Below are 20,541 nucleotides of genomic sequence, written 5' to 3'. Positions count from 1 at the left end.
ATATAAAATGAAATAAAAATATTAAAACAATATTTAAACAAAATATAATACATAAAATATAAAAAAAATAAAGTGAAGGTCCAATGTGAAGTAAACTTTCCTATTTTTTAATTTTTATTTATTTGTAATTTGTAACTGGAAGCTAAGTAAAAGAATAACAATCACGTGATTTTAATGTAATAAAAAATTTACCGTTAAAAATAATTGTAAAAAAATTTAAATATAAGACCAAAGGCGATATTTTGTTTAGTTTATTTATTCTATTTTATTTATTTCTATTTTATTTTATTAGAGGAAGCTACTCGAAATAGAATCATTGTACCAAACGATTCCACAGTTCTTCCAAACGAACAGCGCTGTCAACACGTCACGTTCATGAGCCAAACGCGCATGGCGCGCGATTACCTCTAAAGAGAGCAGCACGCGCGTTCTCTTGGCAACAACGAGTCTTATCGCGAGCTGGCTATCAGATTAATAATCTGACATGCAAGGGCTCACTCCACATACTAGCAGCTTAGATGCAGACGATAACGCAAAGGTCTATCTCGGAATCTCTGGACACTCCTCTTTTTCTTACCAACCCCCGTTAACAGTATGTGTAAGGGGGCGAAACAAGCTCCGTATTGCGACAAGCACCTCCAAGGATGATAAGGTCACGATTTGTGTGGCGTGTGCAGAGATTAAAAATGCGGTAATTCGAAAAAAAAGAAAAAAAAAAAAAAACATTAACTGTGGTAATTTTAATGCGTTTACTCTGTCTCCCTCTAGTGGTCGCTTTTACGCGTGTTCATTTCTGCTTTTAGAAAATACTTTTTTTTGGCGCATGCGCTGTAGAAGACAGACGTAAACCGGATGACAGCTTGAAAAGCATCTAGTTATCAGTTGAATATTTGTAATAATAGTAATTATCGTTTTAAATTTTTAATATTTTCTTTAATTCGGATAAATCTGAGTGTAGCAGGGGGTTGAAAGAAATGTAGTGTTACTGTATTAGAGAGAAATTTGTAATTATTTCAAAACTTATTTTTCAGAACCTCGAAAAATCTCGCTGGTAAAAGTGATCTTATGACGTACTTGCTAATGGCGTCCTTCGTGTCCCCCCCCCCCGAAGAGATTTTGGCAGGTAAGAAAACCAGAAAACCTGTTTTTATTAATTAATGTGTTAATACTTTGTATTTAAGTGTACTACTTATTTAAATTAAATTTTTTTTTTGCTAATTGACTATGCGACTGCGCAGTGGTAGTATCCATTTTTGAAAAAATAAGCTTAATAGGATAAATTATATGATTTATAGAATTAACATATAATAGCGTATTACATTATATCTTTATTTTATAATATTTTTATCGCTTATTTTTATTTATTTTAAGGAAATTTTCTTTTATAATTTGAAGTATATAATTTTAAAATAGAATATTTTTTTTAATTTTTAGAATATTTAGAATTTTTAAAATTTTTTGAAGATTTAGATTTTTAAAAATTTTTAGAATATTTAGAATGTTACATTTTTTTACATTATTTAGTTTTTTTTTTAATTTTTAGAATATTTAGGATTAAAAAATTAGAATATTTATGTTAAACATTTTTAGAATAGAATTTAAAAGTTTTGGGATATTAAGTGTTTCTAAATTTTTAGGTTTTAGGTTTTTCCATTTAAATTTTTTAAAAAATATTTTGATATTTTTAATTTTTAGAATATTTAGTATAAAAAAATAGATTTAGAATGTTTAAAATTTTTTGAATATTAAAATTGTTTTTTTAATATTTAGAAACATTTAGAGATTGTAACTTAAAAGAGTTTCATTAAGTAATTTTTTATATACTCGACAGTAATTTTTTAGAGAGTTCTGCTTACTATCCATCTCTCCCACTTCACAACCCCGAGATTTAGCAGTAAAGTCATTGAAAAATATTTTTTGGACAACAAGACTACTGTTACCAAACACATTATTTGTTCTCATTATCCAATATAGTCAGAAAAAAGAATACAATAAAGTACGCATTTTCATCTATTTCTTGCCTTTTATCCCAAATCCCACACTTCTACTATAGAAGTGTGTTCACGGGCCTATTTGCACGTTGTGTTGGCTGAAAAACCCTAATTTCTCTGCCCGAAATCGGATACTACAGCCCAATAAAAGATGCTTTTAGAAATCTCTCTATTAATGTTGGTCCAGGAATCCTCTTAATGTCCTACAGCTGTTCAGGATCGCGGCTTTCTGGAGTTCCATGTAAGTATTCTTTGGGAGGCCTATTGTTGCTAGGTTCTTATGAAGGCTCTTTGGCATCATGGTTGTTCCAGTGATCGGGATGGTCATTACTTGTTCCATATACCACATTTCTTTCACTTCTTGTCTTCAAGTCTATGTACCTCCTGATCTTTTCCTGGAGGTTGCTGTTGTGGGGGCACCGCTATGTCGATCTAGTAGGTAGCTCTTACCTTCTTATCAATTATGAATCTGATCACATAAACCTCTTAGATGACATTTTATTTATTTATTTTTCTCTAGCCTAGACGGTTGCTGTCCATCGGACAAACCCCCGTGTAACGGAGACGATACCGTTCTTGGTAAAGGTCAAGTGGTATAGTGTCTGTCTATTGTAGCGTATAACGTGTTGTGTTGTTTTGATTGACCCTTTAGCCCAGAGACTATTAGAGCCCTGTTGAACTCTTGTTTCCATTTCTGGCACGTGGAACCAGGCAAGTTTCACGGTACTTGAGCCACGGTAGGCATCCAAATCAAGCTCAATGCCTACTCTGGCAGAAGGTGTATAGGTAAAGTGAAACAGGAAATACAAGTCCAGGTCATGCTTAAAATCCCACGTAGTCGCTAACATAAGTCCCGAACGTGGTCTATGATGGCTATCAAAATCGTTCAATTGTAGACTTGTCTCATCTTCAGGGGAGTAAGGACCAATGATTTCGTGACCTGAAATGGCCTATTGTCACATTTCGTTATGCAAAGATATCTCATCCAGCATAGAAATCATATGGCATTCATTCAAAATTCTTATTTTTGTACTGTATCGCTTAGAGCCCATGGGCGATACAGTTCCTTCTGTTTCTTGTCAGGGTCATATGAATCATGAGCCACTCTGATCCAATAGGGAAAAACAAACACATCCAAGGATGTTCAGTATAAGTTAGGGTTGAGTTGGCTGGTTGGATAGCACTCCAATTTCTAAAGTAAAGTAAGGATTGGAAAGATCATTGGCGCATTTAAGAATAAGCTGGTAAATGGTCTTAGGGCCTTAGAATTTAAGGACCCCCTTCAGGTTCTTATATCTAATCAGTACGCAAATCAGATTTTTATTAAAATAAAAAAAGTAATATACCAGCCCAACTGGTACTCATCTTTTGTATTCGCCACTACGTGTACAGCGGTGTACAATCTTTTCAAAGTGTAGAAGGTCGAGTAAGGGGGTTAATAAGAGCATGGCTTCTGTGTTTCAGGTCTTGGCTCCGGTGCCATGGCAGGTCATGGCTAGAAGAAAAGAAAAGCGGAAAGAACGAAGACTCGCAGAGAGGCGCTGTCCATTCTAGCGAGGAAATGTATGGGGAGGGGGAGGAGGGAGATTGTACGAAAGTGGTGCCGAGAAAGCAGTCATAAAGAGCATAGAAAACGGATGATTTTTTCCCCGCAAAGTCCAGCCGCAGCGCAATCTGTACATAAATTAAGGAAAGGTCTGGCGGTGACGGATGGCCTCTCGCTTGACCTCTGACCTAGAGGAAGAAATGAAAGCGGGGTGGCTAGCTCACGTTTAGCCCAGAGTGGTGCTTTTTAGCAGGGGGACGGTGAGAAACAGCCCCTTTTCCTAATCGACCCCACTTTCATAAAAGCAGCAGCCCGTTAGATTACAGACTTCGATCAGGGGTTCCTTACATTCTGTCCCCCCACCTTATAAGGGATCATTTATTTCTTTCCCGCCTCAGAGTGGCGTTGCAGAGGCCACAGCGCCGAGATGGAGGAAAGTATGGGAGAGACCACGAATAGAATTTTTTAGCGCACTTTTTTTTAGGGGGGGGGTTGCTCCGCTAGTGGGAAATTATTACGGAATTTTAGCCTTCCTGCATGCACGATCTTCAGTCACGATTACCCCCAATGGCTACGTAGACTTCGTTATATCGTGTCTGTTTTTAGTCTTTTAATTGCTTTCAACTCCTATATTTCACGGATGATAGTTCTCTGATTTACCACCAGATGTCCTCGCAACTAGTTTCTAACGGAAGTCTGAAGAGGCGAGCTGCGCTCGCAGGTGGCTTTCATCTGGACTCTCTCTGTTTGGGTAACCCCCATTTCAGAATGGCGTGGACGGGGATCGTCTTCCTCTATCTGATAAAGCACGTGCAGACAAAGCACAGGGCACTGTGGGATATACTGCCGAGTCTTTTAACATAAAAATTACATAATAATGTATGGAGTGCTCTCGAGGTTTGTGTCTAAAAATGGTAGATTCAAAATAATAACTGGAGAGAGAAAGAGAGAAGCAATATGTGTGTGTGGTGTTTCTTGCTCCTGTTTAATCTTTCAATAAATGTTTAAAAATCTGAATATTTGCAAATTTCTTCCGAAAATAAGCATTTTGATATTAGCGTCTCTTTGGATGTTGAAGATCTTGAAATCCTTTTTGACTCCAAATTTAGTTTTGCTTTCCATATTAATTGTCTCTCGACAAAATTTTACGAAACCTATTTGGATTTTTAAACAACGCCTTCTAAACGTCTTATCTTGGTTAATGATTAAATATTTCAATCTGATCGTAATACCAACCATTCTACATGCCTCTCCAATTTGGACTGGAGTTGCCAAATACAGCTTTAAAAGCTGTATTTGGCAATTGTTGTGTTTTAGGAGCACCAGCGACTAAGGCCATATTGCTCATTGTATGTTTGTATATTGTGTGAAATTGCATGCGTTATGTGGTCGATTTTCTGTTTGCTGGACGAAAAACCGTGTTTCCGGGAGAAAAAACCATGATACCCTTGCTTGAGACCGACTAACACAGCTACATTGTGGAAAAGGCCCATAAAAATTCCTCTTGTCATCAACGGGACTCGAACTCGGGTCTTTTTCACCCGGTGTGGGGAGGACGACGATTGTACCAACTGTGCTACCTACGAGGACACTTTGTAATCTGCTTTTATTGGTAATTTTAAAGATGTAAGCCCTTCTGCTCTTTAGAGGGGTGCCATTTCTTACTTATGTCTTCACAAGGTTGCGACTGTTCATAACTCTGGCTTTACCCCAATGTGCAAAGTCTGAAACACTGCATCTAGTATACTGGAGATAACAGTCCAGGTGTGAATCAATGTAAACGGGGTTTCTATCGGTTCACACCTGGTTTTCACCGACTGGAAATCCTATTCATAGTTTTGTTGATGACAGCACACACTACTTCCACCTTCCAGTTTTAGAAACCATTCAAGGCTCAAACTTCTCGGTTTGAGAAGTTTGAGCCTTGAATGGATTCAAGAATTCCTTAAATCTGTGTATAACTTCAATCGTTTTCAAAACTCAGTCCTGCTTTATTTATCGCAAAAAAGTCTACTGCCCTTATGATTCTCTCCGATGACACAGATTTCTAGACAAAATAACACATCCCTATTAGGGATCACCCTCAATTCTAACCTCTCTCTCTTGCCATAAGCACATCACAAATATTACTTCTTCTACATCCAAAAAACTGGATTTTCTTTTCTACTCTCGGCATTGCTTTTCTTCTACACAATTACTCACTCTGAACAAATTTCAAAGTCGTCCTACCATGGACCGTTTTCCCACATCTTCGGTGGTTTCCCCCAAAACCTCTCTTAAGCTTCTGAACTATTCAAAAAAAAGGTTGGTTGTTGCTCGATTTTAGGAGCATCAACGACTAAGGCCATGTTGCTCCGTGTATACTGTCTGTAAACTGCTTGTGTTCTGAGTTCGATTTTCTGTTTGCTGGACGAAAAAACCATGATATCCTCGCCTGAGACCGAATAACTCAGCTACGTTGTGAAAAAGACCCATAAAAATTTCTCCCGTCATCGACGGGATTTGAACTCGGATCTTTTCCACCGATATGGGGAGGACGGCAATTCTACCAACTATGCCACCCATGAGGGGCTTCAAAAGAGGGAAGCAGATTAATGATCCATCTCTTACAAAGTCTCTCACAGACGTTCAGGTTCTGTTGCATGTCTTTTCTATTTCCATGGGCACTGTTCTTCTGAACGGGCATTTGTAATTCCCCAAACTAGCTTCCAAAAACATGCTGCAACCAGCCAGCACCAATTTGCTGTCCAACTACAAACTCACAGAACGAACTTTTTCGCTTCCTCCTTTATCCTTTCTAATGTCAACAAGTATCTTGTGTCTTCTCAATCTTTGACCCGCACACGATCCTAAGAACCCTAATACTTTTCGTGTTTGGGGTTTTCATTAAAAAAAAATCTATTTAGAAACTTAAAAGAACCAGAGGGGGTGATGATTTGTGTACAGCAGAGAGAAAGAGGAGTTAAGAAATCAAGAGAAAAGTTAAGAGACAGAAAGATGGATGCTATGAGTAGATTAGAGCGAGAAACCTTCATTACATTAGTTCCTTTTTTAAGTAGCCTAGTATGTCAGGTGTCACTTTCTTGCACGTGGCTCTACGGAACGCTGTACGGTACTCTGGGGAAGAGGAAACTGTCACGTCTTACGTGAAGCGTGTCAAGAGAAGCTTACAAGTTTAGACTGGATGGCAGCGGTTTTTTGTTGTGTAATGATGAGCATAAAACATGCATTGTCTACTTTCCCTCTTATTTAGCCTGGAAAAACTTAGTTATGACAGAAAGAAAGGCGCACTGGCTGGATAACAGTTAATTGCCAGGGCTCATCGCTCAGCTAACCCCCCTCTTAGGGACTGCATGTTGTGATAGAGTCACCGCGATATTTAAGCACCGACATTAAGCAGTTTACAGTGGAGCTGCGATGCCTTTCTTAAATTATTCTTGAAGAACAAACAGACGATTTTTGTGTTGTACAGTACTTGCCCACTAGGATTGCTTACTGGAAGAGATATTAGGAAGTTGGAGCATTCCAGAAAGAAGCGAAATGGTGAAAATATTAGATTTTTTGTTGGTTGGTTGGATGTTGTTGGGTTTTAGGAGCATCAGCAACCAAGGCCATGGTGCTCCGTGTATTTTGTTTGTAAATTTGATGTGTTCTAAGGTCGATTTTCTGTTTGCTGGATGAAAAACCACTCTATCCTTGCCTGAGGCCGATTAACTCAGCCACGTTGTGAAAAAGACCCATAAAAATTCCTCCCATCATCGACAGGCTTCGAACTTTTTCTACTCGATGTGGGGAGGACTATCATCCTACCGGCTGTGCTACCCACCAGGGCAGATTTTTTGTATTCTTTTCTCTGTTTCTTTTTAGTTCATAAAGCAGCCTGGTAGTGTCGCTATTAATTATTAAGACTACTGAAAGTTGCCCATCATTAGTATGAGTATCAATCAGATGGTTTCATGTATTTGTTACATTGGGAAAATACTGGATGGGGGAATTTTTTACGTTTGGAAAATTAAAAAAATTCTGTTGATACTTTGGGACTTCCATATGCCAAAGAAGTACATCTATTACTGGTAATAATGGAATGCATATTTAGGCTTCGTGTAGGATCGAACACGTGACACGCTGACGTCAGTAAATGGGTAATTCTAATTTAATTTACGACATTCTTCGGAACACGCCCAGATTTGTCCTTCAGTTATGCTGGAGGAATTGGAGATTAATGAAAAGTGTTCTATCTAAAAATTAACTGCAGTATTTGTCCAAAGGAAACCACTGATTGGATTGAATCTGATCTGTAAACCAGTTTTATCTTTTCTGTTAATGCTCCAATACTTTTGATAATTTAGCGTATATCCACTGGAATTCTGAAGCAATGGACAGTGCTTTCATCTTAAAACCTTTGTTCGTCTTGAAATTCTGCAGTCCCGACTTCATTGACTTCTACATCCTTTCGATACAGTCAACTACTTCTGAAATTGAAAACACTACATCACAAGACAAGTCCCTGTAACTACGGAACCCAAATAGTGAAGAAGTCCACCCACCTCCTCGGAAAATTCTTCTAATAAAAACCAACATCCTCACTGTAGCGAAGGTAAACTTAGCCCAACTGAATATTTCTGCGTTAACTGTGCATTTGTAATCATATACATGCAAGGCCGGCTCAAGGGTAATGGCATCCCTTGGCCACATTGACTGATGGTGCCTCCCTCCCACCGAGGGAAGATTTTCATTTTTTAGAATGATTAATTTTACCAATTTGCGCCAAGGTTTCAGGGTAAGTTGGAGTCCCCCAAACTTAACTATTACGTTTAGTTGCTTATTGGTGCAAGGACATATAAGATTACAGGATCCTGGCTTGTTCTTTGCTCACTTAAAGACCAAAATCTTTTAGTTTAGAAAAAAAAAATAATAATAATTAATAAATAAAATTAGTTGACATTTATTACACGGAAGGTTTCGCTCGATGGACCCTACAAAGGATGTGCCGTAATACTTTTTAGAGGTGACAAACCTCCCTTTCCGCTGTCCAAGAGGTCAGCCGTCAAATTCCCAAGGGTGACGATAATTAGTGCCTTAAACGAGGACGAAGCGAAAGATTAATACTCGGCATCTGGCACGTTCCCCAGCATTCGAGAGGTTAAAGGGCAAGGTTGCTCGTGTCATCTACCTGGCACGAGCTGGACGTCCAACACGTCGATCGTCCGAAAAGGCCCCTAAAGAAGGTGCAATTTCCCGTGACAAGAAAATTAGAAGTAATTGCCCCCTTTCTCCCCCTTTCTCTCTTCCGTCACATCTTCACCTTCGCCGCTATCGGAGCCGAAGTTTTTGCTGAGAAAATTACCCGAAGAGGACGCTGTTATAATAGGCTTGTACGAGACCGCAGGCGAACACCGGCCATTTCCTCCCCCCCATCCACCAACCCCGTCTATGGTGACTTCGTTTGCCGCTGTCCAGCAGGCGTCTGGCCGTAATAACCTCAATCACCACACGTACATCATGCACAACGTCGGCAGGCCAGGGTTATGACAAACAACCTCACCAAGGTGCCCTCTGCCTGGAATTTATTACGTCCTTTTCTCTCTTCCCCCTTTCTACTCTTTTTATCCCCGCTTACGATGAGCGTCTTTAGTGCCGCATTCTTCCGAGAAATAAAACACTAGCGTTCTTGCGACGGGTCAGAGGTCAACGGTGATGCTAAATGCTAAGTCAACGGTGATGCTGGAAACAAACTTACCGCTTTGGCTCTAAAGATGCTAGATTTGTCTGTATTCGTTAAATTTTAATGGAGAGAGAGAGAGAGAGAGAGAGAGAGAAAGAGAGAGAGAGAGAGAGAGAGAGAGAGGAGGGGGGGAAGGTTATATGAGATAAACCTATATTGCGAAATTTTAATATTCGATTCCTGTTTTAACCTGAATTGCTATTTTGAATAACATTTTTAAACTAGTGATGGGCATAATCGATTATTTCGAACGATTCATTCGATTATAACTAAGAAATCATTCGATTATTTCAAATATACTGATATCGTTCGAATGATTCATTCAATTATAACAAATCATTCCGATATGGAAAACCATTCGATTATAATAAGAAATCATTCGAATATGGAAGGAAAACCATTCAATTAATTCAAATATATTGATATCGTTCGAATGATTCATTCAATTATAAGAAATCATTCCGTTATGGAAAATTATTTGATTATAACTAAGAAATCATTCGAATATGGAAAAGTATTCCAATTATACTCATATCATTCGATTATTTCAATTATACACATATCATTCGATTATTTCGATTATACTCATATCGTTTGAATGATTCATTCAATTATAACAAATCATTCGCATATGGAAAATCATTCGATTATTTCAATTATATTCATATCATTCTATTATTTCAACTATACTCATATCGTTCGAATGATTCATTCAATTATAACAAATCATTCTGACATGGAAATCATTCGAATACGGAAAATCATTCGATTATTTCAATTATACCGATATCATTCGATTATTTCAATTATACTCATATCGTTGGAATGATTCATTCAATTATATAGAATTGAATGAATTGATTGAATGAAAATTTTTGATATGGAAAATCATTCGATTATTTCAGTTATACTCATATCATTCGATTATTTCAATTATACTCATATCATTCGATTATTTCAATTATACTCATATCATTCGAATGATTCATTCAATTATAACAAATCATTCGAATATGAAAAATCATTCGATTATTTCAATTATATTCATATCATTCGATTATTTCAATTATATTCATATCATTCGATTATTTCAACTATACTCATATCGTTCGAATGATTCATTCAATTATATAGAATTGAATGAATTGATTGAATGAAAATTTCTGATATGGAAAATCCTTCGATTATTTCAGTTATACTCATATCATTCGATTATTTCAATTATACTCATATCATTCGATTATACTCATATCGTTCGAATGATTCATTCAATTATAACAAATCATTCGATTATTTCAATTATACTCATATCATTCGATTATACTCATATCGTTCGAATGATTCATTCAATTATAACAAATCATTCGATTATTTCAATTATACTCATATCAGTCGATTATTTCCATTATACTCATATCATTCGATTATTTCAATTATACTCATATCGTTCGAATGATTCATTCAATTATATGGAATTGAATGAATTGATTGAATGAAAATTTCTGATATGGAAAATCATTCGATTATTTCAGTTATACTCATATCATTCCATTATTTCAATTATACTCACATCGTTTGAATGATTCATTCGATTCTAACAAATCATTCTGATATGGAAAATCATTCAAATGATTCTTTCGATTATGGAATCATTCGGTTATTGAATTCTCTCGATTACTAATCATTCGATTATCCCCATCACTAAATTAAACTTATTCTTAATGAAATTGAGTGAAGACACAACTGATTTCATGTTTGAATTGTGCAATGCCAACCAATCCGTAGAAAGACCTTGAATGCTTGAGAATCATGACGAATGCGATCAGTGGTAACTTGGATGCAGCATCAAACAGGAATATACTGTAGTTATGGCGATTAAAAATTGGACAGCGTAAGAGAGGGTGATCTTAAAAATGGTGGGTGAGTGAAAGGGAGAATAGAGAACATGGTACGCATCCGATGGGGAAAGGAAAATAGGGACATGAAATAGATTACATAAAAGAATGAAAGGCCTAGAGAGAGAGAGAGGAGTTATGGGCAATTATTGACCGAGGAGCTCATTTATTTATATTAAAAGAGGCGCATGGATGAGAATTTCGCAGCTTGACAAAAGTGGGTTAATGATTTCTCGCCGGTCAATAGTTTGTTTACGGCAAAGATTCGATCCGGATCGGAGAGATAATTACTGCGGCGGAAGAAATAGTCAGATTAGGCGAAGACAATAGAAAAGGAAAGATAAGATTGTCAAAAATATTGAAAATTGCATAAAAAGCAACGAGTGGAAAGGCTCTCGTGTATAAATTATTGCCGGATCATTTTTCACTGCAGAAGGCAGTTAATAATTACCACAATGACTCCTTTTGTCTGCCACACGAAAAAATCATTATAATTATCGTTAGATTTTAAACGCGGCTAACAATAGATGCTAATCATTCCCCTGACCAGAGACATATTAATCATGTCACGTGCTATCTTAATGCCGCACAGTCCTCATCAAATATCATCCACATAAGATTTGTACGTTTCCAATACACGCGAGGGCGTTGTTTATCTCTGGGTTCTCCGGATTTTTGTTCTTCCGTAAGAAACAGACAAGTAGAAAGAGAGAAAGGGGTTAAAAAAAAAGCGAGAGCTAAGAAAATCAAAAAAGAAACTTATCTGGTTTCCCCCCCTTGAATGTAATCCAAACAATTGTAAGATGTTATTAACGCTTTCTTTAATTTAATAACAAAGTTGGCCTTAATGTGGAGGGCAGATAATTACCGCACCTCCCACAGCAGACCCGTACAAGAGATGTCATTGTTCGGACAAATCGTAAAGTGTCACGCTCAAAGCCACGAAGTCGGAGTGCTGAGAAAAATGAAAGGCACTGACGCAAAACCTGGCGGCGTCTCCACAATTGTTTGTAATCGCGCGAAGCACTCCGAGACCATTAATTACACTTTCTGGACACAAATACGCTGAATGTAAAAGAAAAAAAAAAAAAAAAAATGAAAGAGAAAGAACTAAAAAAAAAAAAAAAACGTAGGGGGGGCTGATCTGGAAGACGGACAAAAAAAAGCAAATGGCTACCTAATTAGGGCTTTGTCTGCGAGTGTCGGAAAGGACGTAATTGTTGTCACAATTTGCAACAGACACACAGGTCGGACCATCTTTGTTCGCGACATCATTATCGCTGTTCCCATTTGTTATTACCCTCACACCCCCTTCCCCCCCAGTAGGGGATGAGAACTGTAGACGCAGGTGTTTGTTATAAAACACATAGAAAGAAACTCAAATATTTAAGCTGCCCAACTCCATTATTTTTTAATTTTTTTGTGACGTCACATATTATTTGTGCTTCCAACAATCAACACGAGAGGGATGAATCGATTTTTTTTTTTAGTCTTTTGGCTTTTGTTTATTTTTATTAGACATCATTTGGGGATGAAGTTGATACTTGATCTCAACCTAATAAAAGAAAAATAAATATTCTGGAGATTATTTTTTAATAGCTTAGGAATTAGACTATCCGGATTGGTTAGTTGGACTTCGCAGACTTCATTTTTATTTTTGATCTTTGATGGATGAAAAACCTCCCCACTGAAGTTAGGTACTCTCGATAGGTCTAGGGTTTTTTATCCACATATTTTATCCAGAGATTGCCAAACTAATGATTGTAATGAATGTTGCCATCAGAGATTACAAAGATAATCTCATTGTCAACATTCTTCTATTAAAGAAAAATCTTGTTAGAGGTCCTATTTATCATACTGTCAATCTAATAAACTCCTTCCAATTTTTATTTATTTTTTTTATGGAGACCATAATATATGACATGTTTGAATTATCGTTCATCCCCAAGACATCGAATTTATTTTATTTATTTATTTTTATTTTTTATTTTCGAGCCCCTCCTAGGTGTAACAATGAGCGATTATCAGTACAAGTTGTATGAAATGGTAAGTTCCATTAGAGAATCTCAATCTCACCATGGCGACCTCTTGTGGGACATTGAGTAATGAAGCCAACATACACATCCAATTTCTATCGCTATTTGGATCTCCCGGATAGGTACATTTCTCAGAAATCAGAAAGATTTTAAATTAAAAGAAAGTGAGCGACTCAATTCATTTTTACTTTCTTCTTTCGAAGCAAAACTAAACTTGTTCCAGAGTAAGAAATATTTCCAGACTTGGGGACGAGTGGTGGGAGGAGAAGCATTTAACCAGATGATTATCACCTATGCGTATAGTCATGTAGCTCCCCTCCCCCTCCATCCCCTTGCTGTCTGTCATCGGGATTGATGTGCCACGTATTTTGGCTTCCATCAAGACAACATGGCACCCACCACTCTAGTCGGACATTCAGTTATAAATGACTCTGGGACATCTTTCTACGTCAACTGCCTCGCGACTGTCAGCATAATTAATCTTCCCATGATGTATTAAGTACAGGAGGGTTGTTACGCGCTACTTTAATGGCGCCACCTATGTCGCCCGCGGAGTACAAGATTCCCAACTTCTTTTTTCTCTTCAGTGTCTTTTGGCGCATAACAATTAAGGTCTATGTAGTGACTGCTGTATACACATTATTTCCTTGTTAGAACTTGTTGAGAAGTTCATTCCTGGTCAGGTATTGATCTGTAAATGCTGCACGCGTACCTGTTCAGTCACTTCAACTCTCTAAGATTGGACTAATCCGTGTTCTGATCCGGTGGTCGATACACAGATTTCCAAAAGTCACGTGATCTTTGTGTATTGAGAATGGGATAAACGTACATTTTCACACAGTTTATAAACATTCAAATAATTGTGTTTCCTTATTTGTCAGCAATAGAGAGAAAGAAAGAAAAATTGCGCCAGCTCACTCACTGGTAAGTGTTACTTCATTTATTTTCTGGAGAGAATGAGGAGGTAAAATCTGTATTTGACTTAACGAGAACGGCCACCCAGCAGCAAGAGGATACCGCAATTTATTATGGTTGGTCCAAACGACCACTCAACCATAAGGCCACGAGGCGTCGGTATATTCCACTTCAAAATCCCGTGTATTCATTAGTTATTCAGATTTGATGAAAAACCAGAGATTTGTGGAGAAAAAATTGCAATCCTACCCGACTGTCAGCATACACCATGGTGTTGGAAAAAGCCCACAAATATCCCTGCTGTCCTAATGGGATTCGAACCCAGGCTTTTTCTGCACTCAATATTTTTGATATGTTTGTGGTGAGAAATGTAAAAGGTTAAACTTTCCCAGTGGAGACATCTCATTTAGAAATAATCGAAGTTAAAGGTTAGCTTCCACTTGAGAATGATATGGAGTTCACCATTTAAGAAATTGGTGGTCAATATTCGAGAAAAGCTGTAGCTGTTTGTGCAGAAGGATTGTCAAACTAGAAAGTGGATTGTAGTATACTGTTATCATCAATTTAAACCTCACCATTATAAATAAATGATATGGAATTTGAAGAGAGTCTATCGCAGTGGACCATCAGAGAGGAAACTGGCCACAGGATGGAAGCTTGCTTAAAAGGCTTTTATGCCAACTGATCAAAAAGCCTCAGAAATATTTAGAGTACGACTGCTTGAGTTTCTCCAAAGCGTTCTTATTGAATTTATTTGAAAATGAGTGACCAAAGCTAGGAGATCATTTGTGGATTAGTTTTGATTGAATTCATACCAGCAATAATTAATAGGAGGGTCCGGAGAGATAAGAGTTAGCGGTTTAGTGAATTCTTCCTTATTTTAAGAAGGACTGAAGAAAGTGAAATAGGACGAAAATTGGATGAAACGTTTTGTTCACTGTTGTAGGACTTGGCTGGACGGATTTCAATTCCAATGAAGAAACACCAGTCGAAATAAGAGTGGAAAGGGGAACCTGTAATAAGAGGCAACTCTGGAGTACAAGTTTTAAGAACAGTTAGAGAAATGCTGTCAGGACCTGGTGATTTGCTTCTTTTGAAGATTATTCAGGGTTCTAATGTTTTTCTGTCTGAAAAGATGAGGTATTGAGTAGACTGTTTGTTCAATATGGCAAAGATTCCATTGGAGAAGAGATCATCACTAATTTGTGATCTGAGGTACCTAGAGGGTAGCTAACACTAAAAGTGTATTCTGAAGGATTTGTTTTTCAAAGATAAAATGAAGAGTGTTGAGTATGTGGTCAGGATTGTCTGATATTCTTTGTTAGGTCATTAGTGATAACAAAAGCATCAGCAGCTCTACCAGTTCGAACAGCAGGAACTGGAGTTTTGGACATGAAAGTCACCAAGGAAAACAGTTATTAGACATTTGAGGAAATTAAGCGAATGCTTAGAATGATTTGAGTAACTGGAAGAGCAATAGAGATTACAATGAATTTGACAAAATGGAGTGAAGAGACTTTGGGATGTAGGAAATCAAAAAGAAATTTCAAACAGGAAGTCTATGACAAGAATGCCGTTCTAGTATTCTTGTTCAAGCACCATTTTGAAACCGGAAGGAATCACAGACTAGGTCACCAGGGAAAACTTGGTGGTAAGTGGGGTTTAGAAGATTGTGGACAGAAGTGGACTTAGTTTAAGTTAGAAGTTGAGACCACTTATACGGCCATTTGTTTGTCATCTTGGATTCATACAGTCGTTGGTATGCTCAGTGGCGTACAATTCTTGGATAATTGTCTGTTTTTTTTCCATCTATTGTGCGCCTGTCTTGTTTTCTGTTATTATTTGCTCGACGTGGGATTTTCAGACAATGGCTTTCTGTTTTTCTCTAAAGACTGCGTTTTAGTAGAACGAAGCCGAGTACAGCTGACGCCCACACTAATTACAAGTCTTTCACACCTGGCAAAGGCCACATGGAGGGGATGTCTCGCTTATAACAACCACAATAACAGCAGCCAGTTGAAGTACCGGTTCTGACTTTATATAACTGCCATATTCACACAGCGTTTGTGCACGTCACTAGGGGGTGAGTGAATGAGCGAAGAAGGCAAAGGAAAAACGAAGAGGGGGTTCTCCGCAAATCTCTATTTTTCCCTGTACTGAACACCTACCTCACTCGTGTTGAGAAAGCGATAAAGGTGTTTACGACCTCGGTGGGCGTTCGTTTCCGTTAACCTTATTGCCTGATGGTGAGCCTAGCATTAACACACACAAGGTCAAAGAGAACACGAGGGGTCAATCTGAGGTCAACTTGGACTTTTAATCAGTTTGCGTTCTCCTTGGTTTTCCTCTCTTCTGGATCGGCTTATGACTCGCGTATCTAGAACGAATCCTTGGTGGACTAATCAATTAACACTTCAGGTTTAACCAGGTAGTTGTTATTGGACTCATCAATGCCGGGATGGTGGTGGTGTGTGGGGGGGGATCACGTGATTCTGTTTCCTTGTCCTTAAAATAACAATCATCAGAGAGGAAAAAATGGTGATGTTTTCTTAAATATTTCTCTTCTGTATTGCAGATACGTGCAAGCGAATGGGTTCGTGGGGTAGGGGAGATGGGGCAGAATGGGAGTATAAAAAGGCTCTTTATTGAAGAGGCAAACAGTGAAGAGATAAAGAGCCAATATGAGGGAGTCGATATTCCCTCTTACCTTCTGAGACGCTAAAACGCATGAAAATGATAGCTAGCCACTTTCGCTGATCCCCTAGATGGAAGAAACATTAAACCCCAACCCCCTCCAGCCTGCCACTTTCAATATGCCAGTTTTCTAGGATCATTAAGCTATTGACACAACTGCAGCCTCGAGATATGAACTCAAGCGGTACACACACACTCTCTCTCTCTCTCTCTGTCTCTCAACACCGCCGGAGATACTACGATACATTATTTTGCGCCATGGAGGAAGTTCGTCTGTGGAGACGACCGATATGCACGATTGTCGGCAAGATATATTTACGGCACTGAGAAAGACGCCACTTTGGACCACACTAACCGAAAAAGAGCCATAAAAATGGAAACAGCACAAGTAGAAAAAGAAAGCATTTTGTCCCTCCCCCCTCTATTGCCCTCCCCAAAACATGTTATCTATGGTTTCGGCGTCTTTTCTCTCTCCTCTTCGAGTCCTCGAGATTCGTTGATGGCCTTCGAGGGAGACCATTCTAAAGATCTGGTTGGAGAACTAAGTGCTCTTGGCAAAGAGGCTTTGAGAGCGATGACATCCATTTGAACGTGGAGTGGCCCTCGTATCCGACCATTTCCAGGAGGTAATGCGGCATTCACGGTGATACGCGCTATTTTGCATGTCCCATTTGTTACTGAGAAAGTGCGAGCGGGCTCTGACAGCTGTATTAGCCGCATCACGACTCGCAACGGCCACACTGGGCAAAGAGTCGACCGTGTGTGTGTGGGAAAGGGAGGGTAGCGACAGAGACGCGGGCGGCAATGGTGACGTCGGCAGTTCCGGTACTGATTGTCGTTGGCAAGTCATTTACATAGAAGGTCATAAAAGTCATCATGGAGACTTCGTCCTGGAAAACGAACGTGGGGGAAAGGTGGGGTGGGAGGAAGAGATTGGGTAGGTGGTGGTGGTGGGGGTGGAGGGAAGGGGGAGATTTGAAGGCGAGACGTGATAGCTGTTGTGGAGATGGCCTCCTCTGCTAAAAACTCCGTCGGCGATAAGCGAGCCAGTTTCTCCACAGCCTCCGTGGCATAATAGAGTGGCCGGTTTGCGTTATGGAAGTCTCGCGGTTGATAAGCGTCGCACAGGGGAACCTCTGGTGGTGGCGGCAATCATCAATATGGTGCGGCCGCTGCGATAGAGCGGGGCTCGACACCCCATGCCCTTTTGCATCGCTTGATCAGCCGAAGCCCGTGGCAAGCCTCGCGGTTAGCTACAGATTCGGCATGAATGTCGTATTCATGGAATACACTATTTTGCCCTTGTGCAGTTTCCCAGGTCGTACGTTGGATGTGGCAGGGGCCCCGGCAGACTTTTTCTCCACTTTTCAACAAAGGAACGAACTACTGGCCGTCTTGAGAGAGAGAGAGAACAACAAAGGGTAGAGGAGGCAATAAACATGACCATATCTTGAGTAACAATTCCATCCACAATGGTTTGAATTAGGTTTAGCAACGTGACAATGAAATCATGGGTTCCTAGATCACTCTATCACCTTTCCGATGCTTCCAGCTTCTTCGATCTCTCTATCTCTGAAATATTGCAGTAAGTTCATCTTCTATGAGTTTCTTTGTTCCCAAGGCACCTCTTCCCACAACTACAAATTATCAACGTGGCAAAAATTTCGATGTAAGCAGTTCCGAAGTATATCACTGGAACCATTTGACTCCTTACAGTGGACGAACACGAATCCATCTGTTTCAACAGCCAATTAATCAATCTGTTTCCTTTTGATTTGATTTAGTACGAGAAGCTTGAAACTGTAAGTCGTGTCGCTTTTTTGGGTGCTACCAACAACCCCTACTTCATCTTGTCCTCAGAAAATTATTGATATATCAGCTCTGTGATCATGGCTTCAAGACGTAGAAAACTCTAAAAATCCAGGAAAGATGGCGCTGAGGATTAGTTAGAATGTTTCCATCTACAGAGAATTCAGTTATCGAATTTTAGATATTTATGTTGGTAGAGCTGAATACCACCGATTTCCATATTCTTTCTCTCTCTCCCCACCCCAAAAAGCAGATCTTAGATAAAATTGCTAATGGTAAAAGTCGTGCGGTGCTGAACAGAACAGTCTTTGACCTTCCACTAAGGTCAAAGTGCCCCGATGAAATCCTTTAGAGCTAGTCGTGGGTCGTAAAGGAATCCCAGAGGGAAAAATCAAGGAAAAAAAAAGAAACGGTGGGAGGGAGGGAAGGAAACGTAAGATGGAGAGAAAGGGAGAGGGACGAAGTCATAAAGTCAAGTGTTTTATAGCGAGTGAGGTAAGCCAGCAGTTTGCAACATTCCCTGGTATTAAAAGTTGGCGCGTGCACACACACACATTGATCCGAAGTACGGGATAATGGTTGGTAACGATTTTGCTTGCAATGTCTCTCTGGCGGAGGGCCAACATCTTGTGACGGAGATGGAGAGAAGGGAAGGGAGTGGATAGGAGTGAGGGGAGGGGGGGTTCTCAACCAATTATTTTACCTCCGCCTTCACTTTCTTAAAGGGTGGGGGAAGCATAAAACTGTCGGGAAATCTCTTTCGTCATGACCGGGAACGAGTTCGATCGTGGAACAACAGCTCGCGTGCCCTGTCCTGTCCCATGGAATATTGACAGATGAATTATGTTTGTAGTGGCGGCGGGACTCACGGAAAATGATTTAACCGACTCAGCACAGTGATCGTCGACATAATGATCCTGTCTTTAACGATGTTTTTTTTTTTTTTCCTCCCTGGTCTCTCTCTCTCTCTCTCTCTCCTCGCCTTTTCTGTATGTAAATTGAGCCAGACTTTGTCATTCGATTCTCATTGCCCCCTCCCCCCAGGAGTAAGGAAATAAAAGAGCAATAATGAGATGCTAAACCACCATTATGGTCCCGACTCCTTGTAAACAGGACTCTCTTGGCACACGAGGGCAAGCAAGCCAGATTAAAAAAAATAATAATAGGTGGCGCTGCCATTCACATATTCATCGAGTCCTTGAATGGCAATGTTCGCATACTTTAGTTCAGCAGTCCAACACTAGATGGAGGTGGAAACCTTTTGAATACAGGGTCTTTGAACTGGTCTGTGGGTTGTTATCGTAACCCATCAAATTCTATTGTCAACAGCGAGAGGGTTGTCGACATGTGTCCACTCCCTTAACAGCAGCGTAGATTAAAAGACAGTTCGGGGATGTTTATTCAAAGAGTGGTACTTCTTATGGTTGCTGGTTGTGTGTTCAGAGAGAGAGAGAGGTGGGTGGGGGATGCTGTTATTCTCAGAGGTCCTGTCAATCTACGTCCATTCCTCTTTTATGTGTTATGGTATCTATGGACATTCCACATGTCAGTTTGATGGAAGTCTGGTATTTGAATCTTACGCACATCTCTTCTGTGTTAGAGGTGGGAGGGAAGTACATTTGAGGTTTAACTCTTGACATGTGATCTTATCCATTGAATTTTTATTTCAACTTTAAACCATTTAACCTTTTGAGCAGTTTTCCGTGGATAAATCCTCCAGAAGAACAAAGAGGGAGGGAAAGCAAAGGTCTGGTTAATCTGTGGTACGCGCTGAGTAGAGCTTGCATATTGCTTTCATATACGAAGATTCTACCAACTGTATATTACCACTCCACCTCATCCCTGCTACCAGTTTCCATAATGTTTCTGGATCAAAGTTTCCCCAGAGAGGGACGGCACACGAGGGAGGGACGTACTACATCATAACCGA

At 39.3% G+C, this 20,541-nt stretch overlaps 1 protein-coding gene across 1 annotated transcript in view; it reads left to right on the top strand.

Annotated features, from left to right (window-relative positions):
• The window catches only part of LOC150091593 (uncharacterized), a 160,849-nt gene that overhangs the window by 54,241 nt on the left and 86,067 nt on the right, over positions 1-20,541 (top strand). Inside the window, exon 2 of the mRNA XM_090384780.1 lies at positions 1,032-1,123. Coding sequence (XP_090240906.1) covers positions 1,066-1,123 — 58 coding nt within the window. The 5' untranslated portion in view covers positions 1,032-1,065. The remainder of the gene's footprint in view (positions 1-1,031; positions 1,124-20,541) is intronic.

This window comes from Mastigoproctus giganteus, chromosome 1 (assembly GCF_048544385.1).
Source record: "Mastigoproctus giganteus isolate SK-2022 chromosome 1, ASM4854438v1, whole genome shotgun sequence".
NCBI classification, from domain to species: Eukaryota; Metazoa; Arthropoda; class Arachnida; order Uropygi; family Thelyphonidae; genus Mastigoproctus; species Mastigoproctus giganteus.
Note: the sequence above shows the minus strand (reverse complement) of the source record. Positions and strands in the feature narration are given on the sequence as shown.